At 36.1% G+C, this 24,489-nt stretch overlaps 1 protein-coding gene across 8 annotated transcripts in view; it reads left to right on the top strand.

Annotated features, from left to right (window-relative positions):
• Nucleotides 1–24,489, top strand: part of Sntg1 (syntrophin gamma 1) — a 774,196-nt gene that overhangs the window by 568,546 nt on the left and 181,161 nt on the right. For all 8 annotated transcript variants that reach the window (XM_063258519.1, XM_063258518.1, XM_063258522.1 and 5 more), the window contains 2 exons: nt 1,524–1,654; nt 14,863–14,992. In XM_063258519.1, the coding sequence (XP_063114589.1) occupies nt 1,524–1,654; nt 14,863–14,992 (261 nt within the window). The remainder of the gene's footprint in view (nt 1–1,523; nt 1,655–14,862; nt 14,993–24,489) is intronic.

Raw genomic sequence — 24,489 nt, 5'->3', positions numbered from 1 at the left:
TGGTTAGTGTATACGTCTTTCTACCAAGTGTTACTTTTAAGTAGCCTGCTGTTATTAATAAAGGCAAAATTGCCATTAGATTTTTTGAGAAATTAAAACTACAGGAAGTTCAGTGTTGAGTATATTGTAAGCACTCCTTCGTTTATTTGTTTTATTCTTGCTAGTCATTGCTATTGCTATTCCTAGTTTGAAAATAGGCACAGAGAGACACAATAACTAAATAACTTGACCCTAGGTTAATGGAATCCTAAGTTAAATGATTGGGATTCAAACGCAGATGGTCTCACCACTTTGTTATACTGCTACCAAACTGTCCCCATGTCACATGCTGACCACCTATGCCATCTAAAAATGAAGAAAAGATGCCACATCACCTGCTGAGAACTCCGACATGTAGCATGAGGAGATAACTACTCATGACAACTGACCTAAGCAGTAACCTCACGTCACAGGCTGACACCTGTGATGCCTTACATGAGCCCATTAGAAAGACTGATTGGAAATCTTGGCTTGAGTCTTTGTAACCACCAGATAACCACTGAAAATGATGGTCTCCATCACAGGGCTTGTGCTCAAGACCCTTCACGGGTGATCTTGGTCCAACTTTCCAAATATTTTGAACTATTTCATGGACTTAGAACATCTTGACCATTTTCTTCCTAATCCACTTAAAGAATACTGAAGGTAATAACAAAATGTTGACAGCAAAGTGTCAAATTTGAAATAACATAAAGTCTTTTTGACATCAGCACTTAAAAATTAGTGAACAGAGGAAACAGAGTCAACAGTTCTTGTGTGAAGTGGAGCCAAGACAGACTCATAACCTGCCAAGTGGTACAGAAACATTTCAACACTGAGGCCGGAATAAAATACCATATGACAAAGCTAGCTGTTTTCAAAGACATATTTAGAGTGAAAAACAAGCTCCTAATAAAGATGAGCATACATGTAATTTAAAGCCAATAGTAGTTGTCTTGTATGATATGAACCAATATAAGGAAATATTGCATAAACTTTTATATACCTTAAGCACTAATAGTGAGCAGAGACTTCCCTGTCACTGTTCTCAAAGCTGTTGTATAGGAATGCCCATTTATGTATAAATATTTTCCAGGAACTAATACATTACAGGCACCTCTAATGGTGCTTAGCATTCACCAATCAGAAAACGTTGCTTCATTGAATGAATTACAGCTTATTTTTATTTGCACTGCATTTAGTTTTGCTTTTATTATCTGTCCTAATCTTGAAAGAATCCAGGTCTGCAACCCTTTTACTCCTCCGCTTCCCTCCACCTCGCAGTTTTCCTGCATCTTAACCCGTGCTTTGCAACTGAAAGAATCCTTCTGCCTACTTAGAGAGTTACCTGAATGGTGAAATTAGGGGGCCCAGAGTGAGGGTGGATCAGTATGGATTTTTTTCTCCTAAAGAGTTCAACGTCTTCTTAAAAATCTCTCAGTGTTTTGACACTTAGGGTGGCACAGAAGGGGAAGGAGTCCTGACTGTGTGTGTGTCCCTTGCAGGACACGCTGTCCTGCTCCTCCTGGCCCACCTCGCCAGGCCTGCGGTGGGAGAAGCGGTGGTGCGACCTCAGGCTGCTGCCGCTCCTGCACTCGCGCTTCTCACAGTATGCACCTGGGACCGACCTGAGCCGGTGAGTGTGTGGTCCCCCCTGCCCTGGCTCGACCTAGGGCTGGCTGTGCTCAGACTGAGCGCCAGGCCCTCTCCTCCTCCCTATGCAGATTTCTGAGAGCAGGATGGACAGCCCTAAAAGAATGGTGTGCTCCTCATAAAACACGTATGCATCCTGTGGCAGAAACCAAAACTAAAGCTCCCACTGTGTTGATGAATTCAGTGTGTGTAGCAATATTGTAGATTTACTCGTGCGTTTACTATATTTATGTGTCTTCTTTGGTGCCCCTACTTTTGTCTAGGAATTTGGGGTGTTCCTTTAAATTGCAAGGTTCATACGCAATCTTTCATTTCGTCGTCTTTAAAATAAGTCTACAGTCACCAGTGATGGCTTCTTTTTCCCACTGCTGAACTCTAAAACGATCTCTGCTGTATGCCTTTTATCTGTATTGCCTGTATTCCTTGAATTTCTCAGCTTGAAGTTTTGTTTTTAGGATTTCTTGAGACAGACGTTTGTGCAAAGAACCATATTCTATCCATTCTATACTTTCTGAATACCAGAAAGGAAGTCAGAGATCTAGTTCAAAATGAGGCTCTTGTCTCTCCCTGCTGACACTTTGGGGAGGGACAGGCTTTGGTCAGACTGTGACTGGACTGGGCTGGGAATTGTCCAAAGCCTGTCTGGATTTAGTTAATGTATTCCCCAGTCTTTTCCTTGGAGCTGGTATTTGTGATGTTGGTGGCGTCTTCTAGGGAACCCTGGCTAGGATACATGTGAGAAAGATTAGGGAGGCTCAGGGTCCTCCCCACCTGTCACTTCTGAGGTTTCCAGCTATCAGCCCTTCTCTGACCCTGCCAGTGTCTTCAGATACTGTTCTGCTGTGTCCTTGCTGCTTTCTGGAGTACTTTGGAAGATGGAGGCTATTGTCCTTGTTCCTGTTAAAAATCCGTAGTACTGACATTTATGTGTTTCCCCTTATTTAATGGTGTCTTCTCATTTATGTTACCTCTTTGGGCTCTACACTATTTAAATTTGGCCTGCAAAATTTTGAAAAATTTGGAGACTTTAAAATTATCACTTTTATTGCTTTTTAGTATAGCTTCCTGCTGAATGATTTTAAGTTTTTGACCTTTGCTCAGTCTTTGTTTTAGCCAGCATATGAAGCACTTGAGAAATGTTCCATGTGCACCAAAAAAGGAGGAATGTTGATCATTTTAGTGACATATTCTACGTTTCAGCTAGGTGATTCGGTGCTTACTAGGGCTTGTCACTCTATTTTTAGTGATGTTCCTATTTAGGTATTAGACATTTTAGATATTAAAAGGTTGGTTAAAGATTCCCATTTGGATGATAGATTTGCATATTTCTCTTTTTCTTGAGTGGGCGTTCACTGAATCTATTTAATTGTAAGCTGTGGCTACTGGAGGCCAGGGGCTGAAAAGACTTGACTACTTGCCCTTCCAGTTTACACATTTTGCAAATAAACAGCTTTCTCCCTATTTTATTTCTTGCGATAAATGATCAAGAGTACAATTACTGAGTTGTCTTAGTACCACGGTTAGTTTCTTTCAGAAACAGCCAAATTGTTTTGCAGAGTGATTGTTTAATGTTATATTCCCACCAAGGAGAACCATAGGAGTGACCCATCCTCTCCACATTTCTGCTAGCATCGGTGTGGTTGCTACTTGCGTTATATCATTGTGACAGGTGTGTATGACATTGAATATCTCCTTATCTATACACCTGTCACTCACTTTGATGAAATATCTGTGTCTTTTACTCACTTTGTAACTGATTTATTTAATGATTGATTTTATTGTTGAAATTTGAGAATCTTTCATCGGGGGAAAACTATGTCTCAACACAGTTTTTATAGTATAACTTCTTTTTATAAATAAACATCATCATGTACTGTAACATTAGTGTTACAGTATTAATATATTAACAGTATAATGTTACAGTAATATTAATATATTAACAAATATAATGTTGATAACATATGTTCATGAGAAATTTTTAAAGTTATGAAGCATTTTTATTAACTAACTGCTTTCCTTACCGATTCACATATATAATATATATATATATATATTATATATATATATATATATATATATAATTGCTTTAATTTTGCCAAATTATTCTCCATATGTGTATGACTTATTAGTTTAGTATAATCCATTAATTTTGTATTTTAAAAAAATTTTACAAATTTAGAACACTGACTTCTTTGTCCTTTCTTAAATTTAAATTTAGAAACATTATCACAGTAAAAAAAAAAAAAATCACAGAACAATTAACACCCCTTAAAATAGCCCCTCTGTATCTTTACATTTTACTTCTATGGACCCCTAAACCATCAATAGCTTTTAGCAACTGAATTAATTACAGTCAGTAAATATTACAGTAAAAGCAGTTACAAACATAACATTGTTCAGAATGGATTTTACAGCAGTTCAGACTCAAGAGCTAATTTATTGTTCACTTATTCACTCCATAAAGATTGATTTAGTGTCTGTGCGTAGGAGGTTCTGTGCTTTGTCCTCTCCCTAATGAAGCTCACAAGCTAATAGCAGTGCATTCAGGGAGGAGGAAAAATAATTGTCTCATGATAACAAATATATAACATTATTTACTTTGGCTGGAAACTAATGGTATTATTTCTTGGTTGATTTTTCCCAAAGCCTATAATTATAACTTCAGTCATGTAATATCTTTCATATTTAATTATGGTAAAGTTGTGCCTTTGTCACTATTGTGTTGATATCAATTGAGAAATGACATTTTTTTAACAGCAATAGGAAAGTTTATCTTACCACGTGGTAATAATCTGACTAAGAAGCATATAGTTGCTTTATATTATGAACTAATTCATAATATTACAAAGTTAAAGATATGAAAGTAGAAAGTACAGATTCTGGGAATATTTATGGATGTTTTACTCTTTTTAAGGTTTATTTTCCTTATTGCAAAAATCACCATATAAATAGACATAGGTGTGGGGACGTGTTTATGTGTATGTATTTGAATTTGGAAAACAGAGTGTTTGTATCTATACTGAGTATCATGTTTTATGACTCAGATAGCCTCGAAATATTTATTAAATAAGTTTTAATGGGGAAGAATTCCATCTCTTTATGTTTGGTAGGTATATGCTTCTAAAACACTATGAAATGCAATAAATATTGAAGTGAAACCTGTTGATTTTTCTTGTACTTCTATAAAATTCCAGATGATGACAGTATTTGTAGTTTGTGTAACCTTTCCTCTTGAGGTAATGCCATGTTAGGTACCCACAGATGAGGTTTACTATCTGAACAATAGGCAGAAGTAGTTGCTATGAGAACAAACCTTACTATCATGCAAGAACTACATTAAATGATCCCCTAATCACAGAGCCACATATGAAGAGCTCAATTCATGGCGGCTTTTCAGCACACACATTTAGAACTATATATTTGAGAAGATATGACAAGCATGCAGAATTAGTGAATACAGTGAATTAGTGAAACAAAATAATTAAATACAAGTAGAAAAAATAGCAATATTGGAATACCACAGAAGCCACTGAAAATGGAGCTTCAAACAAAATGTAGTGTCGTCCACATCAATAATAGAAGGAAGATACTGAGAAGTCTGAGAAACAGTGATTCATTTTTATGTAATAATAGAAAGACTAATTTTAGGAATGAATCAGACTAAAAAATAGTTCGTTAGAAGCACATGGTAAGGAACATACAGAACATGTAAAGATGCACTATTTGTAAAATGTGGTTGAAGGCTGCAGCAATGACATGATTCTGGTCTCTGACTTGGGCATTAGTCAAGGAAAGACAGATGCCAACAGTAAGAAAGAGCTCCTGGTCCCCACGTGGCGCCACACCGCAGACCTGTCAGTCTGACATGACCTTTGTCTCTTTGACAATGCACCTAGATTGACTGACCTGGTTGACTGACAGAACAGCCTGGAGGTACGCTAAGAACAGGCCACTATGCAAGAAAAGGATAGTCAATAATTGTCCAAAATCCTCTTTAATAACTTTAGTTCTACATGTTTTCATCTATAACATGAGGCATACAAGTGTCTTTTTGTCTAGCACAATCCTCACATACACTCAACCTCTTGGTTTATACATTAAGCCGTGAGGTTAAGAAAACAATGTGCCAGCACCCGCTGTAGTAGAGGTATACTCGGGTAGCTTTGTCACAGCGGTGCCAGGAAACCCTACGCATATAGAAAACCAAGGGCAACCAGACCTCTTATATACAATAGCACAGTGTTTGTATAAAGCCTATGAATTTTTTTCCTGTATACTTCAAACCATTTCTAGATATCTGTAATACATAATACACTATAACGGTTGTGTAAATAGGGTTCTGTAGTATTGCTTAGAGAATAATGACAAGGGAAATCAGTATAAATTCATTGTAGACACTATTTTTCCAGTACTTTGCACTAACAATTGGTTGACTCTGTAGAGGCAGAACCCACAATTACAGAATGCTGAGCGTAAACCATCTCTGGAAAAGTTTTAACTTCCTATAGACACGGCTAGCATAGTTATTTTAATCTGGAAAAATTAATTTTTGAAGTTTTCCTACTTCCTTTATTTTTTTTTTCATGTTTGCTATACATTTACTCAAGGATAGGAATCTATCAATTACCTTTTAACATTTACATTTACCATTGCTGAGTATGTTTCCCAGGAAACTTGAATATGTGGAAAATTTTTTCTCTCTCTCAGACAGAAGCTTTCTTTCTCTTAATATTTTTGCTCAAAAAAAAAAAAACAGAATAAGCTTTGACTGACAACATTATAGTAAACTTCAGGTTCAGATAGAAGAATTCTGGTTGATAAAGTGTTGGTCATATATTTGTAAAATTCATGAGTTATAACAATAACAAAAATAAGATAAAGTCCTAGAATATGATATTTCCCCTGATTGGATACTAGATATTAAAAGTTTTGAATGCAAGACTGTGTCTTCAAAATGAAGAGATACATAGGATTTATTAAGTGAAGGACAGACACTTTGGAATAGTTTTATATGGAACATGATTAAACAGGAAGAGACAAATAAAATGACTTCTATTTTAGGTATAAAGATCTACCAGATATAATACTGAATAAGGATAAAAAGATAATAATTTGACAAAAGGAATTTAAGTGCCTGGATTCCCAGACACTAATTATATTGGGATATTTTTGTATAATTCATAATTTTTTGCAAAGAAATACTGGCATGTTAGGAAGAAAACGTATAATTCATTAAATTGGAGTTATGCAGAGCTGAAAATTAGTAAGGTAGGAATAGCAAGAGGTCAGAAAGAACAGGAGCTACTAAGGTGGAAAAATTCTGCATAATTTATAAGAAAGAATAAAAAGCCCAGTCTAGGGAGAAATGCAAGTACATTCTCAATAGATTTATGCACTACAAAGATGGAAGAAGTAACAAAAATGACAAAGAATAGGTTATTTGGAGTGAGGGAAAAGAAAAGATTTTAGTTTGGGAGCACAAGTGTAAGTCTGTAAGTGGGATGGTGGAGCGGCTGTGCTTGGCTCTAGGTCTTAAATCAACAAATACCAGATAATGTGCAAGGTGTGGATCTGAGATATTTTTGTAGTGAAATATTAAAGACTGTGGTTCCTACATGAGCACCAAATAATGTGAAGAAATAGTGCCTGATAAGGACACAGAAAGGCTTACTGCCCAGGAGAACAGGCACCGAGAAGTCTGAGAATGTGCAGGTGGAAAGATTCATTAGGAACACTGGAGCTTACAAAGCTTCGCAGAATATGTAAAGGAGGGTTGGATTCTTGAAGTCTGAGTTGAATTTCCAGTGCTAGAAACAATGCAACTCCATTTTAGGACACTCTTAGGTTTTCAAAAAGCCTAGTCCATAGTATTCAGTGTACAAGAAAACTAGGACATACATTACTTTTACATTTTACCAATACAGAAAATTTAATGTCAGAGTTGCGGGACATTAAGTGATTTGCAGTAACCCAACAAATTAAAAAGAAAGGTGGTAGAAATGCATTTCAGAGAATGTGGAAAACTACAGGAAAGAAAATAACGTTATGATTGTGGGACTTTTAATAGAAATGATAATTCAGGTCAGTGGTGGCAAAACTATGGCATGCATGCTACAGAGGGTTTTTTCTTATCTCTGAAGCCCTAAAAGGTTCTCAGTCACTGACCTAGGTGATTTCCAATCGTAAAAAACATTGGGGAATTGAAGATTTGAAAAATAGATAACAAACAGTTTTGGAAGAAATCCTTACAGGCTTCCCTAAATAGGTTTATTTTTGCCCTGAAAAAACAATTGATGAGCTTGTGAACCACTGTGGAACAGACATGGTAGAACAGACAAGACCATGGACCTCCTTCCTGTGAACTGAATTCGATGAGGCACAAATTACACTGCTAAAGTCAGTAAACAAAATGTCCTTCTTTAATTTCTTGCTTTCCTTTGACATTATCTTCCCACTAATTAATAATCCAATCAGGTAAATGATGCATTTGAAGTGCTTTTTTCTACATGAACAGAACTACTCTCCTGAGACAGATTATCATTGTTCATTTTATGTATCGCAATAATACCTTTTCCCGTCTCTTTCAATCTTCCTTTTCCCCATCTTCTTTAGCAACACTGAGACATTATACTAAACCCCACATATGTCCTTTTCAGTCTAATGCTTAAATGTTATCATTTCCTCTTTCTGAGCTTTAGAAGATAGAAGAAATGTTGTAGCAGGGGTTGCAAAGCTCTTGCTGATTGGGCCTCTCTTTATTTCTGTCATCATAGACAAAAGTGAGCTCACATTGAAGTGAGCATAAGCAGCCTATATTTCTCACAGTATGGCTCTGAATCTCGTTTTGGGGATTAATTATCTTCTGTCTAAAATTTGTGCTTTCCCTTGTCTCCTGAAACTCAGCTGTTTCACTGCTTAGGTTCAAAGCCCCAGAACAATTTTGACTCTACCTGCTGCCCTCATAAGCCATTTAAAATACAATTATTGAATCAAATTCTAATGTCTTAAAAAAACTCATGAACTAGTTATTTCATTTTCACTGACATATCATTTCAATTCCATGCCATCTCATAATTTACCAGTTACAATACTCTCCCTGCTGGCCTAACTGGAGGACCCTACCACACACATCCAGCTTATGGGAGTGCCCCATCGTACTGTTCAAGTCTGGCTCCCCATGAAATTCACTCTCCCCATGAGGCATAAAAAGCTATCTTTACACTGAGCTGACACTCCAACCTGATCTCCCCAGATTTTTGTTTACGAGTGTACCAGTCCAGCCAGCCCAAACCCATCTATTTTAGTCTCTAAACCTCTTGTTCCTCAAGTAGCAAAGTTCATTTTTGACTTCTCTTGCTTGCCTTTCATATATTTAGCATCTTTCTACATAACACTTTCATTTGGTATAAACCCAACATTGAATGAAAAAATAGATTATTTATTGTACTAAGTAGAATTCTAAATGTGTGTGTATATCCAAAATACTTAACGAATTCTTTGGAGAAACATTGGATTTTATACAAGGTTGAATAAATTGTATCTATAAGTTAATGCAATGGTTTTGAAATTCAGTAATATTTGAGAATAGTTTTATTGCCAGAGGAATTATTAGGAATCCTTAGAATGCTATAGAAGTTATTAACAGAATGTGAAAAATCAATCTGAACTCACAGATGATCTGTTTAGTTATTTCAATTGTTTATAGTAAACTAAAAACCTTATTGTGTCTGGTTACACTCAATTCTACCTTTGCCATTGTTCAATTTTAATATCTCCCAAGACTAAATGAGTTATGGGCTGTATTTGACTTCAGAAAATTTATCATTAAATAAGTAAAGCAAATGGAATTGACTATTCCAGTTTACTTTAATCAAACAAGTAGATATTATAAAAGCTATCTATACAAGCAAAAGTACTATATGACTTCGGTTCACTGTATGCCTTCTGTTTAGTGTAATGCTAAGTGTATGTGATGATATCACCATCAGATGGTGACACAGTCTTATGCACGTGTTGATAGATCACTCAGAAAAAAACAATCAGAGAGACTCAAGCATTATGGAAGTATTTGTATGCCACGAATTACTTAGCAAATACTTGTTAAATCTGTAAATGGGCTTCCAGGACAAGATTGCAGATAGATAACAGTAGCTATGGAGACTCTCTGAGATAGCCAGCTTAGATTCCAGGAATGGTGTGGTGTGGGGAGTCCTAAGCAGGGGGAGATATACCCTGCTGACCTAGGGACGAACTAAGCTGAGAGAAAACAATCGGAATTGCAGTCCCAGTTCTATGAGTGGAATAACTGAAGTCTCGGTGCAGAAGCTGGAACCTGTGCCTCTGGAAACTGTGGCTTGAATTTCCTGCTGTTGCTTCTGCATCTGAATTGGCACAGCAGGGATAGAGATATGAAAGCTCTGAAAGCGGGAATCTGCAAACCAAATTGAGAGCAGAGCTGGCAGGGAGCCCTGCATCAACCTGCAGTGGGTGAGAAGAACAAGGACCCCTTCATAGACTAGAAGGCTCCAACAGAGAACATCCTGGGACCAGGCAGACTAGCTGGGACAGGATGCTGCAGTGACTTCAGTCACATATTCCCCTCTCAAGCAGGATTGTTGGGGAGCGCCTGACCTGTGTGACACCATGGACTAAGACCCAGTAGGCTAGCACAGACCAGGTCCCTGTGCCTTGCAGTGCACCCTAATGCAGTGAAATCTTCAGCAGGTTGACTGACCTGGAGGGGTCAGGATAGGCTGCCCAGGTCTGTGTATCCCTAGTTCACTGTAGTGGGTGGGAACACCTAGCCAGCATGATTCAAACAAACTGTAACTGATAAAGAAAGAAACTGGGCCTTCTATATATGCTTGTATGAAAGGAACAAAAAGTATGGGAAGAGGGAGCAACAAGAAAGGGTCCTCAGTCCCCAGTCCTGAGAACACTGATCCAGGAAAGGTAAATGCAAAAGAGAATGAGGACAGAAAACATGCAATATCATGCATGGCACCAGTAGACATAAAGTGATATCTCTAGGACCTCATAGATGAGTTCAAAAGTGAAGTATTTAACCAAGTAAAGCAAGGCATAAATAGAATAGTTAAAGAAATGCTAAGCACCTCCCAAGAAAAAATAGATAGTGGAATGGAAGAACAGAAAAAAAGGGGGAGAATCGTTTGATGGAGAAAATAGAGAAAACATAGAATACATGAAGCAGGTTCAAAGAGATTACCAGGAAACTAAAAACTCTATTGAAATCTGGCATAACAGCTTGAAAGAAATTAAGGATAGATTATCTGAACTGGAGGACAGATTTGTAATGTGGGAACATGAAAGGAAAACTTCTTAAAAATAACAAGGAAATGAGCAGTAACAATACAAAGGCTAGAAGATGATAAGAGGATATATAACTTAAGAATTAAGAATGTAAAGGAAGAGGCAGGGATACAAACAAATGAACTGCAAAGTCTATTCACAGAAATAATCATAGAGAACTTCCCTAATATGGGAAAAGGTAAAGATACTCTGATCTATGAGGCATACAGGATCCCAGCCACTTACAACCCAAACAGAACTATATCCAGGCATACAATAATCAAAATTCCAGAAATCCAATATAAGAACAGAATATTAAAGGCTGTCAGAGACAAAAAAAGATCACTTATAAGGGAACACCCATCAGAATTACAGCAGAGTTCTCCACACAAACCATCAAATCACGAAGAGCATGGGGCAAAATAATTCAAGCTTTGAAAGACAATAATCTCCAGCCAAGATTGATATATCCTACACAATTGTCCCTAGAAATTAATGGAGAAACAAGATCTTCCAAGATAAGGGGAACTAGGGGAATTTGCAACCCCCAAATCAACTCTACAGAGAATACTGCAGGACATTCTAAAAGAGAAAAATACCAAGATTCTAGAAACAGTGGCAGAGAGGCCACAATAAATGGAGCAGAAAGTGAAATGAAGAAGGCAAACTGACAACTAATGACAGAAATAGAGCTCAATAGAAATGAGGCAGAGAAGGTTGGATGGTATGAACAGCTATTTTGGAGAAAACAAGACATCATAATAGGTAGTGCTGATTTAATATCATCTTGTTTTGGAGTCTCATCAAGCTTTTGTTCTTCTGTCTCTATCGGTCTTAACATGTTGCATCTTATTGGATTTTATTATATGTGATAATATAAACAAAAACTTTTATAAACAAGGAGATAATACAGAAAACATTGTTCATTTTCTGTTAGCTGGTTCTAAATACCCTGTAATACTGTCATTCTCTTGAATGATTTTACATTGCCTTGATATGTTTGATGCTACAATATATGAAGTTTTACCAAAGATTTCAAGGAAAGAGACACTATGGTAACTACTTTTATGTCATGATATCTTGTAAAGAAACACTATTTTGCTTAAATGGTTATGTTCTGACCTGTGCTGTTTTGTTGTTATGTCCTCTTTTATCTCAATCTCCTTTTTTGTTATTTATTTTTGTCTTTTTAATTAAGGGAAAAAATAAATAAAAATAGCAGGATATATTATAGTAAACCATTTTGATTTCCTATTAACTTGATCTGAAACCCTATATTGCTCTCACCATCTTGTTTTGACTGATTTTACTCTATTCTGTTTTGCTTCATAGTACCAAGTTTGAGAGTATAGGCAACAACTGTGCAGACAATAAGATTCACTGTGATGCCCTTTTTGATTTGACTATTATCTTCTTTTGAAGTCCTGTAATGTTTCCAATGTTTTGGTTTTATTGGTTTTGTTCTTTACTGTTTTGTTCAATTTTATTATAACTGATGATATAGGCAGTTCTTTTTAAGATAGCAAGAGGCATTATGGTAACCATTGTTGATCACCTTGTAGTCTGATTTTACATTATGTGCTATGTCCCTCCTTTTGATTTGAATGACTCTGTTTTGTTATGTCACATTTGGTTTTCTTCTCCTCAAAAAAGAGTAATAAGAACTGTGGGAATGATAAATCCCCCCCCCAAAATCTGTAAATATACAGTTCCATTTTTCTCTTAAAGAAACTGAGGCATCACTGTGTGGCTGATTTGCCAACACTCTCCTCTGTTTGGTAGTAAAGACAGAAGTGCAACCCAGACAAGTGTAGTCTTTGTGATCAGCCTCTTTTTAAAGAGGTGATACGTGATAAAAATAAAAGCTCTTCCATTCCTTTGTGAAAGAGTTTTCATCGACTTTGAAAAGTTGATACAGAACATGCAAATTGGTTTTTGTCGACATGTAGCAATAGGGTTTGTAAGAGATTAGTCCCTTAGAAGCATTCTACTTAGACACTACACAACATGTAGAGATTTTTAGCTTGCAAATTTCAACTGAGCATATTGACTTTAATCAGATAAATATATCTAGTTGCTATGATTCATTTAAAGAATAGATGACAAGTGTGTTCAAGGCATGCTTTAACTTATAATACATGAAGCAAAGCTTGTGATAACCAAAAAGCAAAAAGAAACATGTATTACTCAATTGAAATCAGTTCTCATTTTCCATGGATGGTCAGTCTTCTGTTAAGGTATTTAAAAATGTCTCATTCACTGTTGAAAAGTGGAATTAACGCTAAAAATGTTCTTGTGAATGTTCAATGTTCTTTTCATGCTGTGTATATTTTTCCATTTCAATTCAAAAGAATTTTATGTTAAAGAGACAGATAATACTTGTATTTCCTAAAGGCATTTCATGCATTTTTAAGAGAAAACAATAAAAATATGTACATATGAGTGCTTCCTTTATTTCAGTAGATAATCCTAAGCCTGGGATGTAAAATCTAATTTCTCAAAAATATTAATATTTTGAATGCAAAGCATTTTGGATGCCCACGGCTTCTCCATTTGTTTGGTTCTGAACCAGGAGCTGGTCTGAAGAAAAAAAAAAGCATTTTAGAGGCATAATTATGATGCTGAGTTAGATACTGCTCCATGTGTCTGTGTGTTTGTTTGTTTGTTTGAATAAGTGAATAATGGTTCATATCCGTAAATAGTTGCAAAAGTCAGGAAAAAAGATATTTATTTGTATAAAATGTAATTTTTTGTAACTTGTGTAGCACTTTGAATACTGAGCTGCTGAGGTTTTCTATTGTCTCACGATTGACTGAGACTTAAATATAGTTTATACATTTTCTAAGGTATATTGTGTTGCACAATGGGGTGATTCTCCAGACTATGGCATTGGGCTGGCTTCCATTCACTCTGGGATTTCATCTATTCCTGTCCATTAAGCTTATGTCTAAAGATTGCAAGAACTTGGTGGCGAACAAAAAAAGGAAATCATTGCACTTTCAGGGAGCTGCATTAAGTTCTATGCCACTTTTGTATGTAATTTTAGATGGTATTATTTATTTTTCTCTGACAATAACAGCAAAAATCCATAGAAGCCTATATAGTTACACTGACTGTTTCATTTTTAAATTAATGTTATTGAAGTTATCAGCATTCACACAAAATTGAGGACATAGCCACCAAAGAGGGAGTGTGAGCCTTCAATCCCAAAACATATTTGAGAATATGAGTGCACCAAAATTGAGTGGGCAAAGGACAAACAGAAAATTGCAACCTAGGACATTTAAGGGCTCTTTCTTACGATGTTTAACCTTCATTCATGTCTATGGTCTTTCCATTGTAAGTCAGAAAGCCTATCGACAAAACTCAAGAGGAGATGTTAAAAACTCAACTGATATATAAAGTACATATAATTTTATGATAAAACAAGAAAAGAATAATCCTAAATCTCTTAGATTCTTTTCTATTTACATCCTGTATGTTTTGTACCTCAGAGTTTTGCCCATATATCTTGAAATCTCAGGACGCCTCTTTCTAATTTGAAAATATGATATATTTATTTTTGTCATTTCATTTAAAATTGAATATTGATAAAGGAAATAAGAAGATTTGAATTTGGCAATGTTATTTGAAAGAAGAGTATTTCAACTGCTGTAATCACTTTTTACTTTTTTGTTGATATGTTTACATTGTATAATGTGTATTTATCATGAAGAATTAATGCAATTGTTATGCATATGACTGCTTGATGTTTTTCACTTTGTCTTCCCCTTGCATCCCCATCTTTATCTCTAGACCCTCTTCTCATGTCCACAAAGTCGATATACTCAGACAGATGGGTGATACAGCATTTTGATCTGATTTGCTCTCGTGTGTCTGCAGGCAGAATGCTTTTCAAGTCACCGCTGTAGATGGGGTTTGCAGTGGGATTATTCAGTGCCTCTCTACTGAAGACTCTTTTGACTGGCTGCAAGCAATAGCAACTAATATTTCCAACCTCACAAAGCACAACGTAAGTATTGATTGGAGGACTATCTGACTACAAAGCTCCTCTTCTTTGTGATTTTTTTTTATATTAAACGTTAAATCATCTGCATGGTAGAAAGCTACTTCATATTCAACAAGAATACTCTCCTGGAACATGTATCAAAGGAAAATCACCTTGCCCTGAGAGTTTCCATGTAGCTTAATTAATCATGAATACTTTCACATGTTGGCTTTCATTCATAAACTTCTTAAATATCTGAATTTCAATCTGAATTTCAAAAAAGCGCTATTGATTTACTTTTAGTGATCTGGGAACTGCACCTGGCAATGGTTAAAGAGGAAAAATATGAGATAGGAGTAAACTGGAGACTGAAGGTCTGCAGGAGGTTCACTGGTACAAGGACAGGCAGAGCGTGTCGTGGGACCAGTTACTTGCTTGCATATGCCCAAGGTCTATGTTGCTAGGGATGACTCTGGTACATTTTTCCACCTTTCAATTCCAGTGTTTTTTTCTCATTCTTGTGTCTTTCTTTTGTCCACTATCTTCTCATTGTTATTATTCATAAATAACCAAATCTGTCTCATTTATCTGTAGGGCATATATAACATAACAAAAATGTACAAAACCATAAGCCTGATTTCATTGAGTATTGACACAGTGTAAATATCTATTATTCTGTTTAAGGAAAAAATCCTCACCTATATCTGTTTCTTAATTCTCTCCTCTGTTTGCACCTGTTACATTCCATGTTTAAGCACTTAAGAAGTCCTAAGAGTAATCCAGAAGCTTAATATATAAAAATTTAAATAGAAATATTAACTCTCATTAACTCCTAAGTATGCAAATCTTTCCTTGCATAAACAACCCTTAAATCCTGAGTAAGATTTCACACATTTTGTTTCAAAACCAAAAAAAAAAAAAAAAAAAAAAAAAGTGGCAGACTTGTTTTTCTTAAAAATCAGAGGACCACCAACCATTAAAGCTAAATGCTCTGTTTCCGGTTTGCGAGTCTGTTTTAGACAGTGAGCTCCATGACACTGACCATAAACACAGTAGCACATGCTCTGTGCATGGAGAGGTTTGGGTATTAGTACATATTCAGTTTTCCCTGATGATTCAAATGCCCTTATGATTTGCCACCTCAGTCTATGGCTAAAACATTTTTATGTATAAAATCCATCAGCATTTGGAGTCATATTTTAACTGTGTGTGTGTGTGTGTGTGTGTGTGTGTCTGTGCATGTTGTGCACTTGTGTTGTGGTATGAATAAAGGCAGATTAGAGACACTTTTTGTGGTAGCTGAATAGAAAGAAATACAGTGAGCTTCACTTGAAGGTATTTGTCAATGAGAAGCCCTGAACTGAGCATGTCTGAATGGGTGAGATTGACTCCCATCCTTAGTTGGTCTTTGTAACACGGTGGAACAAAATTTAAAAAGGATATGTATAAAAGAAAGAGGAGGGGAAAAGTAATGGAAAGAAAGAAAGAAAAGGAAAAGCAATTTTTAGAGTATTGTATCCTTTTCTACCTATATGATGCAGATGTTAAAGGCAGGAGTAAATGACTGACTAGAATTTTGAATCTCTAGTGCATTGTTATGGAAACTATTTCTTTGGAAGGAGTGTTCATTTAGAATGATATGATTCAGTTGAAAAGCAGCTGAAACCACAGTTTGGTACTTGAGTTAAAAAATGTATAGAGGCAACTGTCACTGGTCTCTATAAGATGTATTGGTTTTTCTGTTGCTGAGATTCTGTACCCAACACTCCGCTTTCAAAGGAGAGGTTCTATATGGCTCACTGTCCAGAGGATTCAGTCCATGGTCATCTGACTTCAAGTCAGAAGTAACTTGGCAGAAGTGTGTGATGGGGCAAAGCCACTCAGGTCACGGTGACGAGGTGGCATAGCCTAGACACACTGTCAAAGAGGAATAGACAGGGGACTGTGACCTAAACTTACATTACCAGAAACACGCTTCACTCATTTACCATGTGTTTCTTACTCCAGTGTAGCTGAAATTTCAGGTTAGAGAGGCAGACTGTTCCAGGTTTCTCCTCTTTGTCATAAGGGCTCACCCTCAGACATGAAAACAGATAATACCTTCATCTTGCCTTTGCTAACGGCTGGAGCAGCCATATGTATACTAGGACACTGTTCCTTTACAAGTTATATATTTGTTCTGGCATCTGTCTATAAATGTCTTATAGTTTTATGTCCTTTTTTGTACTCGATTCTTTTAAAAAATACGTGTTATTACAATATAGTACTGCGTAAGTGAGATAAAGAAAACGTAAAATCCTAGAACTAGAAAACAAAAATGTCAGACAAGTCTGTGATGAAATGGAAGATTAAATAATGAACTTTAGAATCACAAGAGGAAAATAAGAGTTATCTTTTCGGTAACATACGGAGAATTAGCATACTATGTCTTGTTTCATGATACACAAGTAGACGTTTTCCCCTGAGCTATTCATTCAGCACCAGGTGATTCTGTGATGTCCTCCAGATGTAATATAGAAAGTAGAATCTGCTATGATGTTCTCTTCAAAGACATTTTAGCTGGCCGGGATGGCATTCTTGAGGGTCTAGACAGTGCTTATCACCCATCATTTGTGTATTCTTTTGGGCACAAAGTGATAATGGATTATGCGCTTTTGTAATTTATATTATACAGAATAACTGAAGGAAAATTGAATTCCATCAATAATAATTCAGATCTGGAATTTAAAGCTCACTTCATTTTATCAGATTTTAATTTTATGTAATTTGGATAGGTGAAATACTACCCTCCTTAGCTGTATGCGTCCTAATCCTTAAAACCTATGAATGTTCTGTATTCTGTGGCAAAGGACAATTAAGGTTACAGGTGTAATTAAGATTGTTAATGAACTGACTTTAGCAAGTGAAGATTTGCCTGGATTATTCAAGTAGGTCAAATGCAATCATGATTAGTTTTGTGTATGTGGTTTTTGTTGTTTTTTGTTTGTTTGTTTGGTTTGTTTTGTTTTTTTTAAGAAAAGGTCTCACTACACAGTTATGGCTGGTCTTGAACTCACTTTGTAGCCCAGGCTGTTCTCAAACTTACAATGATCCTCCTGCCTCAGCCTCCCAAGTGCTGGGTTTACAAGTGTGCACCACTACATCTGGCTTTCAATGTAATTATTCATGCCTTTTAAAATGGAAGAAAAAAATTGGAGGAGAGAACAAAAGATGTGAGTCAAAGAAGGACTTGACCCAGTAATACCTGATAGGAAGACAGAGGATCGAAAGATCCTTCTGCCAGTAGGAGCAGAAGGTGAAATTTCTGCTCTAGATTCTCCTTAAAGAGTGCAGTTCTGCTGACTACCAGGACTGTAGACTCATTCAGAACTTAGGATATAGAAGACTGAAAGATAATAATTATGTCCTTTATATCTATTCATTTATAACCAAGTTTACAACAATTGTTATAGCAACAATTGAGAATAAATACAGCTTCTCTTTATCTTCAGATAAAGCTTATAGCATACTTAAAATTTACCTTTACTCTTATCATATTTAGTTTCCCCCCCAAAAAAATTTAATTCACTTGCATATATTGTAAAATAACTTGACCTTTAAATTATTAATTAGCATACATACTAGGCAATTTATAATATCACTGGAGTTCTTAGATCCTTTATAATTAAATAAATTGAAATTACAAGAAAATAAGTTGTAATAGTTACATTAACTGAGCCTGAACAAGCAGTGTCTGTGGAGTTGGATGTGGTACCTGTTTTTCTTGTTGTTTGGATCATCATGGCTAGAAGCATTTTAAGGCCACAGAAAGTGAGGACAGGAAACTGTATAAAAGCTTCTAGTGACTGAAACTCACACATGACTGCTTCAATCATCAGGAAGTCATGAGTAAAGAAAAAGGGAGACCAGTGCCAGAGATAGCTGCTGTGAAGCCAGTGCTGCTGACGCTGGCTGATGGATTAGGAAGGGGCCCTGAGCAGGGGCAGGGGCTGGGTGTGACATACACAATCAGACTGATTGGCATGCTGAACACAGTCAGACTATTGGCATGCTGAACAATTAATGAAATGAATGAATGATTCGGGCATTCAACTGAGAGTTGTGTGATGGAAAATTTACTGAGAAAGTGAAAGGAGAAAGGTTAAGCTTGGTACTGCATTAGAGATTCACAGATTCCATTAGTTAAGTGGGTATCGCTTCTAATTTGACCTCTCATTTAAGCAGAGGAGAGTAACTGTGGGCAGAATGGTGTTAAGCCATTATTCAGGTATATTCCCCCTCGTCCCTTGTAAATTATCTCTTCTAGTAAGATGCCTGGAAAACAAATGTGTTTTTACAAAAAATAAACTTTCAGATTGGTCATGTGTAGAGAATCAAGGAGGTAAAATACAATCAGCTAGAAGGACCACTAATCAATAAACTATCATAATTTACATTTGACTGCAAATGAAGCTGATAATTTAAAACATAATGTACAACTTTTATTCTTTCAAGAACGTACTGATTTATTTCTTTAAGTTTTCTTATTGCAAGAGTTAGATAAGGTTATCCAGTGCCCTGTCCGATCCAAGTAAGAGCTGCCTATGTTTAAAAATGGCTTTAAGCAGCTCTCTGCAGGAAATCTTCCAATGACAAGAAATCCACCACCTCGCAGTACAGCAATTGAATTTTTGACAACTCAATATTAGGTGATGCTTTCTAATAGAGAATAAAAATCTGTCTTGTAAATTTCATCCATTTGTACTAGTTCTGCCTTGGGAAAGACACTATAATTTAACTTCTTTCTTCATTTGGCAGTTATTCAAATAGATAGAGGCAAGTATCATACGTAGTCTGCTTTTTTCTTTCCTTTCAATAGAAATATCTCTGATTCCTTCGTAGTCCTCTCTAGTGGGTCACTCAAAACTTTCTGTATTCTGTTCACTGTTTCTCTATAAAGAAAATACTCAATAGGGAAAATATTTATACTAGAGCATGCAAGATACCTATCTACAAAATTTTGGAAGGGTTCAGTTCCTTGGTTTCTTTACATTTCAAAGACTGAGTATTTACCATTCTTGTATTTTTTTTTTTTTTGGCAGGTTATAATAGTAGTCAAGTAACACATGTAAGGCAAGTTTCTAATGCCAAAGCTTGGAAGGTATTGTTTTAAAAGGACAGTACTCTATTTAGCATTCATAGAAAGCTAGCATTTGTCCTATACCTTTGAGAAGAACAAGAGGAGTAAGAATAAGGATACGATGGACAAAGATTTTTATAAAGAGGTGATAGCATTGCATGTCTCTACAAAAGAAGAACTTCACAGATTCAATTATAGCAGTAAATGTTATATAATATAGAAATTTTCAAGTATAATGAAAATGTTTAGGTGATTATAAGTTAGTTTTTCCTGAAAGCTTACATATTTTTAAAGACATATCATTAATTTGATATCCATTCCATATTCATAATATTAAATATCACTCTCTTATAAAATAATAAACAATTATAGTTACTTTGTTTTCACTTTTCCTCTCATTCACAGGTGCTAAAATAACCTTAAGTCACTGTGAAGGATATATTTTTTTAATTTTATTTTGAAAGTAGTAAAATACAACAGAACAAGACAGAATAAAGCCAACTAAGATCGTACAGTGAAATTGGTACAGAACTTCACAGCAGGTTACCGGGATAACAGTAATAAGTATCACAGTATAAATTGTTATCTTTATAATAGTTGTTCTTTCAATCACATATATAAAAATAAAATGAAATATAGAACATTATAGAACTTATCAACACAGAATATTGAATAGAGCAGTACCATTAATCAGAATAGAGCAAAACAGTAATAAAAATAATTTGCCTTCACAGAGATGGTAGAAGGAAGTCCCCCTTATTTGCTATGGTCAGCCTCCCAGGAGACGCTCAGATTTTTGGTTCCCATTTGCTAATGGGGGACAGGAGAAGTGGGATGTTTGACTCTGGGCTGTGCACCAGTAGGTTCACTATTGCTTAGGAGGGAGGCAGGCTGGTTGCCTGGTTTCCAAGCTTCATAAGTTCCAACATGGTGAGGACCTCAGAAGACACTGGTGGTTCTCCCCCTGGGGGGCCATAGTCTGCCACACCACAGCCACTTACCAGGGACGGGAGGTGCTTGCTTGGCTTCCCAGCACCCTAAGTTCTAACATGGCATGGATCTCAGGAGCTGCTGGTGGTGAATGATAATTTTTAAACATTAAGTCTCTCAAATGGTACCAAAAATTGCAATTTCTTTCTTTCCACTTGTCATCTAAATTAATGACCTACTTCATAATCTGTCAATAAGTGGTAGCACCTACTTTGTTTTATATATCACTCTTCTTTGTTTGTGGGATAACCATTTGGGAACCTGAAAGACTTATTTGGGTACCAGAATGTTGATACAACTGGACATGATGGGTTAAAAATACCTGTCTTGTAATGACTGAACTATTAAGAGGCTAAACATCTATAGCTGAGCTGCCTCCTTCATAAAACAGACAGAAGAAGCATGCAAAGCATAGCTCTCTCCTTCAGCTGGGCTTTATCAGCATTTTAATACTTCCCAATCATTCTTTCCTACCACAACACAACAATTAATCCCAATTGATAGGCAGAGAGAATTTTATATGTCACATCTATTACATAATCTACTAGAAAAGGCTAAAAAACTTTTCCACTTTTACTGTGGATTCGTATCCTGTGCATGCCACTTACTGGAATAAAATGCCTGATGTCTACATAGTGTTTGTTTGTACATGTGTGTACATATACATTTACATTGGTGACAGGAATGTGGGATATAATTCTGTCCTTAAAAGGAACTTCTCATGTTGATTGAAAACATAATGATTGTTTCTTTTGTCCTCAACAGACAAGAATTCTGAGTGGTAACTTTTACTATATTTCAGCTGTTCAAGGATGTCAACAAGAACTCATCTCCTGTGTATCCAAATTATTTTCCTCCAACATCTTTACAATGCTTGTTGCTTCATGATCACATTAAGCTAGAAAAGCTCCAAATATCATTTCAGTGTTCAAGATAAAAATGCAAGGGAAGAGATATGAGCGGAGCCAGGCACATCTGCCCTACTTCATCAAACTAAGAAAAAAATTCCCAACACTATTTACTCACTTGTTCTTCTGAGCTCCCTTTTTGGGTGTTTGGGAAAGATAATGTGTGTGGTTATTATTTACCTGTCCTGGCCTCCATAGTGTGATATGATAGAGAAAATATTGTGAATAGTTTTGGTAACCATCAACCAACAAGACCTACTCTATTTCTTAATACAGAAAATATGTTATCTCCAAACTGATGCATACATGGGTAAGCAGTACTCTCTGTGAGTACTGCTTGTCAAGGCACTCCAAGATCTATACATACACACACAGAAAGAGAAAGAAAGACAGACAGACAGGCAGACAGACAGAGACAGAGAGACACAGAGAGAGACAGGAAGACAGAGACAGAGAGAGACATGGAAATTTTAATTATATATTTGTGCTTAGCAGGTATATCACCAATGTTTTTATGCTTTACACAGTTTTCTAGTTCTTTGATAGTGATATATTAAATTCAAAGAGATTTACTACATTGGATAATAAATGAAAGTATAAAACAGTATTTATCTCATAAAGATGCTGATTGTGAAAATCTAACAAATACAAAAAGCTTCTCTTATGTTGGTCACATTGAAAGACTCAAGAAAGCTTGTAGGTGAACTGAAAGTCATGACAAAATAAAGAGGAACGGAAAGGAGATTTGCTAAAAATGAGGAAAGGCTGTGATCAGAGGCTGTGGAGTGTGGCTCTGACAGCCATGGGTGTCACTTAAATAGACCTTTTCTTCCTCTGTACAACCAGTGACATGTTTGAGTCCTTAGATGTATTTTTGGTTATAATTTGCTGTTTTTCTCTTTGTCATTTTTCCTTATACACCAAAACGGGAATGTCAGACATGCAGGTGCCAACTAGAAATGGGTTAGAGAGTGAAATTAAATCGCTTTGGAGACAGTCACTGAAACTGGAAAAAAAAACAGAGGTGAATTTTGGTATTGTATGCAATGTTTCGACAATCATTATTTTTTTCTTTTTACATGATTAGAATTTATTGTGGCAAATTATATCAAGGGAGATTTGAATACAATAGCATGATTACTCTCTTGGCATACTGCTCAGCAGAAATTGAAGTGTTTTAATAAAGTTTGGAATTCTCAGTTAACTCTTACTTGCCATAACTCAAACCATCCCCTTTAATATTAACTGAAGAATGCTGTCGTATTAAAATGAGGCAGTTTTGCCATACATGATTTATGTGTCCTGTTTGCTCTCACCAGTTCTGCCTGTTAGGCTCCATCTACCTTATTATTCGGTCTTCCCTGCTGAGCAGGGCAACTGTTTTTCAGATTTTGCAATTTCAAAGCCATGACCTTGACATACCTATCCTATCTGATGGTCTCAGTAGCAAGCTGTGGATCTCAGGATGGCCTTTGCCATCCATCCATGCCCACAGAGCAGGGACCTTCTCTTCTGGACCAATTGCTGCCTCCAGTCTAAAGATAACTCAGCCGAGTATGAGACAGTTATTGCCCAGGGGATAGATTTTGCCCCACTAAAGAAACAATAAGAAATGGATAGACAGCTGGCAGACTGCTCACCCTTGTACAACAGCTGAGCTTTTTTGGTTTGAAATTGCAAGAATGACTTGTACACCATAGACATATCACACACAAGAGAGAACAACCAACAGGGTTTCTTGGCAGAGCTGAGTTTTGCAAGCAAGGTGTCTTGTCTCTTGGCTTGTTTTCTGTTGGGCTGCTTGGACTTTCTTTACCTTCTGTTCCTGCTTTCTTGGGACTGAACATCCTCACTTAATATATTTTAAGTCTATGTGATTTTGTTTTGCATTCTATCTCTAAGGAAGTAAATTAGGAAAATACCTTTTATCTTTAAATGTTCATTGCTCAGTACTGAACACTCCACATATGATAGATTCTCACCTGCTATCAAGCTCAGTATAGAAGAGAATGTTTAAAAGCACTGTGATAAATGGATAGATAAAAACCATTAGGAATTTGTGCAAGAAATCATTTTGAAATTGAAGTGCTCACTTGCATATTTTAAACATCTCTCATGCTAAAATGGAAATTGGATGCTAAGGGATCTGGGCAGGGCGTAGAGGTTGCCACAAACATCACATCTGAGAGAGTATATCTTGAGTTCTATGTAAACATGCTACAGTTTCTTACCTTAGAGATTAAATTCTAATTTAGCAATGGTAAAACTATTAACATACAGATAAAAATTATTTTTATAATTTTGAGACCCTAATGACAATACTATACAGAGATACTTATCTCTTTAGACATTCTTTTCCTTTTTAATTTTTATATATACCATTGTGTTAATACTCATCCCAAAGACAAAATTACTTTTTGTGGTTTTTATTTATCACCTATACCAAATAATTCTTTAAGGTAAGAATGCTATAGCCTAGAGTACATTTGAAAATTTCTAGTACT

The sequence above is a fragment of the Cavia porcellus genome, unplaced genomic scaffold (genome assembly GCF_034190915.1).
Source record: "Cavia porcellus strain 051 isolate PalLab524CR breed Dunkin Hartley unplaced genomic scaffold, mCavPor4.1 scaffold_11, whole genome shotgun sequence".
NCBI lineage: Eukaryota > Metazoa > Chordata > Mammalia > Rodentia > Caviidae > Cavia > Cavia porcellus.
Note: the sequence above shows the minus strand (reverse complement) of the source record. Positions and strands in the feature narration are given on the sequence as shown.